We start from the raw sequence: 8,323 nt of genomic DNA, 5'->3' as shown, positions 1-8,323 counted from the left end.
ACTAAGTTGTGGATCGGTGCTTGTGATCGGAGTTATGAATCGGTGCAGCTGTGAATCGGAGCTGTGGATCGGTGCTGCTGTGGATCGATGCTTGTGATCGGAGCTGTGATTAGAGCTGTGAATCGATGATCGGAGCTGTGGATCGATGCTTGTGATCGGAGCTGTGATGATATGGATTGGTTTGTGACCGAGAGGGAGAGAGATGAGTATAGAGAGATAGACCGAAAGGGAGAGACTGGGTATGGAGAGATAGAAGATAGAGAGAAAGAAATCAGAAAATATGATAGAGAGAGAGAACACGTATAAAAACTAGTTAGGTGAGAGAAATAATAAAATAATTAAGAAAATTAATTATTTAAATAAGAAAGGTGATAGAATAAATAAATTGATGTGGGTGTTTTGTCAAAGTGATGGTGTAAAATAAAAAAAATAAATTTTTAATATAAAATAGATAAAATCTTAAAAAAAAGCTGATGCGAATGTTTTAAGCACCAACACATTTACGAATACACCACACCATTCTTTTTATTTTTTCTTCTTTTTCAAAAGCATGTGAGTCTGTAGTGGGAAACCAAGCGGTATTTATCAAGCGGTCTTTAGTGGTAAACCAACGGGGCATTTTTGTTTCTGAGAGGATAGGTGATATGATGTTTCCCGTGTCTGTCTTTGTCTTGGGTGTCAGGCTACGCTGTGTAGGCTTGAAATGTCTCAGGACCCGTACTTACTCTTGAGTACCAACGTACACATTAGTAGTTTGAAGGGATGGGTGTAATGATGTTTCTTGTTTTTTTATTTGTCCTGGGTGTCAGGCAAGTACGCATAACCCTGGAGCACATCAATACCCTTATTTCCACCTTTGTACTTTTATCTCATTATTTTAATACAAATTTTGGAGCACATCAGGACCCTTATTTACAACTTTGTATTTTTATCTCATTATTTTAATACAAATTTTACATTTTCAGACAAAAAAAAAAAAAAAAGCGTGTGAGTCTATGTCATACCTCATCAAGTTTAGTACTTTGGTCACTATTCTTTAGAGAAAAATTGTGCAGAAACTTCACAGCTACCTACCAGAACAAATCTAAACACAACATAAAAATTTGCAGTTAACGCAATAAAAATCTTAAAAAAGATCAGGTTTTCGAGATAGGAACAACTGCTTTAGCGTCCAAAATAGCAAAGATATAAGGGTTTTGCTGACGTGTGTTTAAAGGCACATAATAATTTTTATTTAAATTTTATTAAAAAAATTTAAAAATATTAATAATTCTTTCAATTTTTTAAAAATCATTTCAAGATATAAATTTAAATTCTACTTCTTCGTTTACATCATAGATTAGAACACACATTAATTGGATCCAAGATATAAATTTAAATTCTTCTTTTTTGTTTACATCATAGAACTCACTAGAAATATAGATAGTTTTATTACAGGTCAAAAATATTCACATAAAAATTTATAATTTCATATATAGCTTAAATTGGATAAAGAACAAGATTTTTTAAGGCCCTTACTTCAAGTATGCCATCAATTTGAATAAATTCAAAAATCTTCCTCTAAAATATCTATGGTTATATTCTAACTTAATTATCTTTATATATATATATATATATATAGTATAAAGATGCAGTTTGGAGTTGGTGTTTATATTTTCAGATTCTACGTTTTTAGATTTTTTTTTTTTCTGTGCTTATATAGTAAGTTAGTAACATTACATAGGTTTATTGCATGAACAAAAATTACTGTTTAAATATTGTTTATCATTGTTCACAGCACTGTTTACACACTAAAAAATATTAAAAATGAGTCCACAGTATTATTTACATAATTAAAAATTATTTTACTACAGTATTTTAATTTTTCAGCTTTCAGTTTCAACAACAATAAATTCAATTCAAATAAACCCATAAAATTAGGATTTCGACCTAATTTTCTAAAAACTTTCTTAATAATATTAATTATAAAGACTAGAAACGGCAAATGAATAGAAAACAAAAAAAAAAAGGAAAAAATGTCTACCTTCTGAATTGTTTGTTGTTGAAGAGTAGAGACGGGATAGTTTATAAATCGTCTGTTGCAGAGAACGAACAAAGGTTTACACCATTGCAGAGGTTTTCACTGTTACAGAGGTTTTACTTTTCGTCTATTTATACTACAATCGAACAAAACAAGATTCAAGATATTGTAAAAATAAATGAGAAATTAGGGAAAAATGGGGAAAAAATGCCTACCTTCGACTACACCCCTTTTTTTTCCTGGAAACCCTAGAAACGGCAACTGAATAGAAAAAACCAAAAAGGGGGAAAATGTCTACTTTTTGAATCGTTTGTTGTTGAAGAGCAGAGATGGGTTAGCTTCTAAATCGTCTGTTGTAGAGAACGAACAGAAATCTCCACCGTCGTAGAGGTTTTCACTGTTGTAGAAGTTTTATTTTTCGTCTGTTTGATAGGTTGAAACACGCAAGCCTGATTTGTGTGTTTAGAGGTGCAGCGAAGTATCGCTAGTCTGAGTGAGTCTGAATTTTGATCGGGAAATACGGATTGGATTTTAGGGTTTTTTTTTTTTTTTTTTTTTTTTTTTTTTTTTCTTTCCTTTTGTTCTGTGGAAAAGCGGCTGGTGTTTTCAAAGGGCAGATTGATCCTACAGATAGATTTACTTAAATACCTTTTTTTTTTTTTATTTTTTTTTACGGGTGTTACAGTATGTATGTCAGTATGTGCACATATATATTGCTTTGTTGCACCATGAAAGACACCCAGAAATTAAATGGCTGTGAAATTTGTAATGAGAATTACTTTCTTACTTCTGCTGGCAGTGGCATATGAATTAGCAGAAGGAGCACCACCTATGGCAAAACCCAATTGTCGTGATAGCTGCGGAAAGGTTTCGATTCCATATCCGTTTGGAATCAGAAGCGATTGCTTCATGCACCAGTCGTTTGAAATTGTTTGCAGTGAAAGTGGCGTCGCTGCTGCTGCTATAGCCTTCTTACCCAGCATTGGCAACATGGAGGTGCTGGAAATCAATATTAGTGAACCGTATGGTACTAATGATATTTCTTATGATCCCGGACTCATTCGAGTCAAGATGCCTATTATTTCTTTAAACTACACAAATCAGAGTTCGGCGGGGAGTGTTGCACCGGTGAACATCTTCGGAACTCCATTTTTCTTCTCGTCAAAATGGAATAAATTCGTTTCGGTTGGTTGCAACAATTTGGCCACAATGACTGGTCTGGATCCTATGGGTGTGGTTGGTTGCAAGCCGGATTGCAGTAAAGAAAAGTTGATAGTTAAATGCTCAGGGTCCGACTACTGCCAGACCACAATCCCTGATGGGATTCAGCTACTTAATGTTACTTTCTGGAATACAACAAACACGAGTAGTTGCAGACGTGCCTTCCTAGCAGAGAGAGAATGGTTAAATAAAACAGATCCCTCTGCCGCTAACCATGTTCTGAATTTGGATTACGTTCCTGTGGTGCTGGAGTGGACTGTATTAAACTTCTCTGAAGCCTATGGTTTTGAGGAGTTGTATGTTAGACGGCATATAGATTGGAGTTATACAAGATACGACGTCAAGTATTATTTTTGCCGTTATGGATACGAAGGAAATCCTTATCTTGACATGGGATGTCAAGGTAAACTTCTATTACCAACACCTTTGATTATCCCCTACTTTTTACATTACATGCCTTATTTTGACTCATATATAGATCACTCTTTCTTTTTTTGTTGTTGCTATATATGTACATATATATATATATATACATATATATTTTTTTTTCCTTTTCTTTTTCTTTTTCTTTCTTAGCTATAGACGGTTCAGCTTGATAAAAAGGTTGCATACAATAAGACTATTGTCTTCCTCCAAAATAATACGTAATACATATCAAAAAAATAATGTAGTAATAAATAATACGTAATAATAAGACTTATGCAAAAAAAAAAAATAAATAAAAAATAAATTCTAGGAGATTCGATTTTAACAGAAATATTAATATTGGCAAAATTTATTCTTTTCAGCATTGTAAGTAAAGTACACATGCCATATATAACACGTACGCACATATTTCTTAATAAAACTCTCGTTTACTCTACAAAATACGCGTTTTTTATAATTAAAAATAAGCATATTAAATATGTATTAAACGATTTTCGTATTATACTTGTATGAATTTTTTTGTTCAATTTCATAATAAATGAAACACATACATATTTCATACCATACATATTCTGCCCTGTACAGGTTTTGAGAAATAATGCTTGGTATTTTGTTGGAATTGTTTCTAAAGATTAATTATATTAGATGAAATTACATTTTGTTACATTGAGGAGAACAAAAGATAATTAACTAGAGTGTACGTCAAAAGATAGGGCCAAAAAACTGTGGCATATTTGTGTTCCATCTTTTAAATAGAGACTATCATTTTATAGAGAAAAATTCTTCTGAAATTTAAAAGTATGTATGATACCACGTTATTTTATATTATATTCAAGAATAATATATGATTTTAAATAACTTATCCTCATATGCTGCCCTGTACAGGTTCAACATATATATGCTAAAGAAGATAGAGAATATGTAATTATATAGGGTGAATTTTAAATTATTATTTCAATAACAAGAAATTAAATAGTGTGATATTACTTGAAGTTACCCACGAACCTCTATATATGTGTGTCATCTCATAATCAAACTCATGCGAGGAAATGTCATCTCATCTTTTGGGTTAGAATTGTTAGTGAAATCCCACTTTTTAGAGGGCATGAATTAATCTTCGCATTTATACAAACCTCAAGTGGGGGGTTTTACTTCCCAAATTCTCAAGGATAATTGTGGTAATTTATCCCTTTTTTATTTCTATATTTATAAACCTGTCGGTGTCTTAAGCCTTTGCTAAAATAACATTTGCGTTTTGCCACAAAGCCTGAAAAAGCTAAAGCGATTCACTTGCAATTGGCTCCAACCACCTTTTGGTTTTCTACTTTCAGCTTTTGATTGAGCCATAACATTTTTTTGGTGTTTTCTGTTTATGTTTAGAGTCTGCTTATGTTTTCCCGGATGCTTAAGAACCAAGGCAATCCTCGTAATAAGGCTGTTTGAGCTTTGATTTAACCCAAATAAATTTTGAAGAATGACTTGTGCGTACTTTTGAAACCTCTGTTGCCAATATGAGTGAGCAACAAATTTTGCCCAAACCTCTTTTGCCTATATAAGTGAGCAAAGATATGTATGTAAACACCAAAATGCACAAATTTATTAATTTTCGTGTTATCTTATTCCTATCAGATAAAAATGAATGCGAAGACAAAAATTCAAAGTATCCCATTTGTTTACCTGGTTTAGAGTGTGAGAATACAGAAGGCAGTTACAATTGCAACAAGCGAAAGTCTCCATTGAAGATAGCCATTCTAGGTATGTCCTATTGCTCATTAAATTTGGAAATTTGGAAAATGAATATAGTGAAAAATAATAACAAGATCTTGGTTACGGGACTAGGATATGCTATGGCATAAGGTTCATGACCTTAAAAAGGACGGTACAACTGACATCTAGGGTAACTCTACGGTGTTTATAATTCTAATTTCCATTTAATTCTCTTAAAATTATTATTATTTTTAGTTAATTCTTCTTAATGGATTTTATTGATTCTACTTTCCAAGCTAGATCACAAATAAGAAAAAGTTATTAAAAAAAAATACTATATTTCATAAACGTTTAGTTTACTAAATTAAATGCAAATTTAGAAAATGATGTACATAAAAAGTCAATTAGCTTTTATTTTCTGTTCTCTTGGCAATCTATCACTAAAAGATATAATCGTACCTCCTATAACTTGATAGTTTCAGACTATTAGCTGAATTGCATTACTCATCACTCTTCTATATTTTTCCCCTGATTACGTATCTATCTAGAAATAAAATTTCTCTAGAAAGTTGTACAATTCTTCATTTCAATTTAGATTTTTGAAATTAAAAATTTTGTAAGATTTCATCAATTAGGTGTTTAAGCTCATTTTAGGCAGAACAGCCCAGGGACACGTTGAAAAGTTAGATAAGTGAAAATATCCCAGCCTCAGAAAGCCATTACATAATTGAACTATTAACTAAAAAATCAAGTACCTAATAGTAAATTCCCTTTTTCTTAAAAAATTAATTAGGAGTTAACACTTAATTAGGTTGTGCATATTGTGAGAACATATTAATGTAGAATAAAAAAAAGTTAGGCAACTTTTAGCGGGAAAGATGTTCCCAAATCATTGTAATTATGTCCAAATATATTTACACTTGTTCATATTTTTCTATAACCTAAAATTTTTAGGCCGATGTTTTTAACCCAAAAAAAAGTTGTGATATTTCTATTTTTTTGGCTTGATGTATGCAGTTATTTCTCCAAGCTTTGGGTTATTGTTTCTACTCCTTGTTATTTGGTGGTCATATAAAGTGATAAAGAAAAGAAACAAAATAAAGCTCAAGCAAAAATTCTTCAAAAGGAATGGTGGTTTGTTATTACAACAACAATTATCTTCAAATGAAAACAACGTTCAGAAGGCAAAATTATTCAATTCAATAGAGTTGGAAAATGCAACTGATGGTTTTAATGAAAATAGAATACTTGGTAAGGGTGGACAAGGAACAGTTTATAAAGGAATGTTAATTGATGGAAGAATTGTGGCAATTAAAAAGTGCAACATAGTGGATGAGGGAAATCTTGAACAATTCATTAATGAGATTACCATCCTTTCACAAATCAATCATAGAAATGTGGTTAAACTACTTGGGTGTTGTCTTGAGACAGAAGTTCCTTTGTTAGTTTATGAATTCATTCCCAAAGGCACACTTTTTCAGTATCTCCACGAAGAAAATGAAGATTTTCCATTGTTAACATGGGATATGCGCCTAAGAATTGCCACAGAAATTGCGGGAGCTCTATCATACTTACACTCTGCAGCTTCACTGCCCATTTATCATCGAGACATAAAATCTTCAAACATACTCCTTGATGACAAATATAGGGCAAAAGTAGCAGATTTTGGCACTTCAAGATCAGTTGCCATTGACCAAACTCATGTAACCACACTAATATATGGTACTTTTGGTTACTTAGATCCAGAATACTTTCAAACAAGTCAATTTACAGACAAAAGTGATGTTTATAGTTTCGGAGTGGTTCTTATTGAGCTTTTAACAGGAGAAAAACCAGTTTCTTCGACAAGATCAGTAGAAAGTCAGAATCTATCTACATATTTTCTTCATTCATTAAAAGAGAACCGTCTCTTTGATATACTTGATACTCAAGTACGTAAGGTTTGTAATAAAGATGAAGTCATGGCGATTGCTAACCTTGCAAAAAGATGTTTGCACTTGAATGGAAAGAAACGACCTACCATGATAGAGATCATGATGGAATTGGAGGGAGTTCAAAAAGGTTTCCCTGTTCAACCAAATTTTGATGAACTTGAATATGTTAGAAATAAAGAAATGGGGCCAAGGAATGACATTTCAATTTCAACAAGTTCATGTTTAGAACTAGGTTCAGCTTCATCATCAAACGCCCTACCACTTTAAATTGGTTTGATTAATAAACTATGTACTTAATTATTTTTGTTTCATGTTGTAAACTATTATCAAATCTTATTACTTATTTTAGATTCCCATTAGTAGAGTAGCAATAATGATATTATATCTGTGTTTGGTCTTGTTTAAGTCGTTTTGGTATTAACATGGGAAGTATAATTTAAATCATTGAGTTTTAATGATAAAAAAATTTAGTGTTTACAATGTTTAGCAAACTTCGATGATAAAGTGTTTTGAAATTATCATTTGTGGCTGGTAACCAAATTGATAAAATGCTTTTTAGATGTGAGAAATAACAAAAGATGACATACACCCGAAAGAATAGTTAGATACTTGAAGAGATTTAGATATTACTGTTTGTCAAAAAAGAAAATGTTAATAGTTTTTTTTAAACTAAATTGACGCTTCGGGATATTTCCAATAAAGGCAACCAATATTCAAATCCTCCTTTCCTATTGCTAATATCAAATTATAAAAAATAAAAAATAAAATGTTTTACATATTAGTACTTTAACCTAATTAATTCAATAATGGTCAATTATTATTATCTCTCTCTCACAAAAATGAGTGTCCATTTTGTATCTTAAAAAAAAAAAACCAAAAGAGTGGACAATTATGTCTATTCATTATTTTTATTAAAGATGTGTTGGAATATTTTTATAAAAAGGATAAATTATAAAGTTGGTCAATATCCTTTACACTATATTTCAATTTATTAGTCTCTAACTTTTCAATTGGG

At 31.4% G+C, this 8,323-nt stretch overlaps 1 protein-coding gene across 1 annotated transcript; it reads left to right on the top strand.

Annotated features, from left to right (window-relative positions):
* The first annotated feature begins 2,764 nt into the window (after positions 1-2,764).
* On the top strand, positions 2,765-7,678 carry LOC115987388 (wall-associated receptor kinase-like 10). The gene is made up of 3 exons (XM_031110916.1): positions 2,765-3,644; positions 5,297-5,422; positions 6,392-7,678. The coding sequence occupies exons 1-3, from the start codon at positions 2,771-2,773 to the stop codon at positions 7,573-7,575; spliced, it is 2,184 nt and encodes a 727-aa protein (XP_030966776.1). The 5' UTR covers positions 2,765-2,770; the 3' UTR covers positions 7,576-7,678.
* The last annotated feature ends 645 nt before the right edge of the window (positions 7,679-8,323 follow it).

Source organism: Quercus lobata, chromosome 4 (genome assembly GCF_001633185.2).
Source record: "Quercus lobata isolate SW786 chromosome 4, ValleyOak3.0 Primary Assembly, whole genome shotgun sequence".
Classification (NCBI taxonomy): Eukaryota; Viridiplantae; Streptophyta; class Magnoliopsida; order Fagales; family Fagaceae; genus Quercus; species Quercus lobata.
This window is presented reverse-complemented; position numbering and strand designations above follow the sequence as displayed.

Coding starts and splice junctions, on each gene's coding strand:
- LOC115987388 (XM_031110916.1), top strand. CDS start 2,771: ATGGCTGTGAAATTTGTAATGAGAATTACTTTCTTACTTCTGCTGGCA. Junction 3,645..5,296: donor TCTTGACATGGGATGTCAAG/GTAAACTTCTAT, acceptor TATTCCTATCAG/ATAAAAATGAATGCGAAGAC. Junction 5,423..6,391: donor ATTGAAGATAGCCATTCTAG/GTATGTCCTATT, acceptor TGATGTATGCAG/TTATTTCTCCAAGCTTTGGG.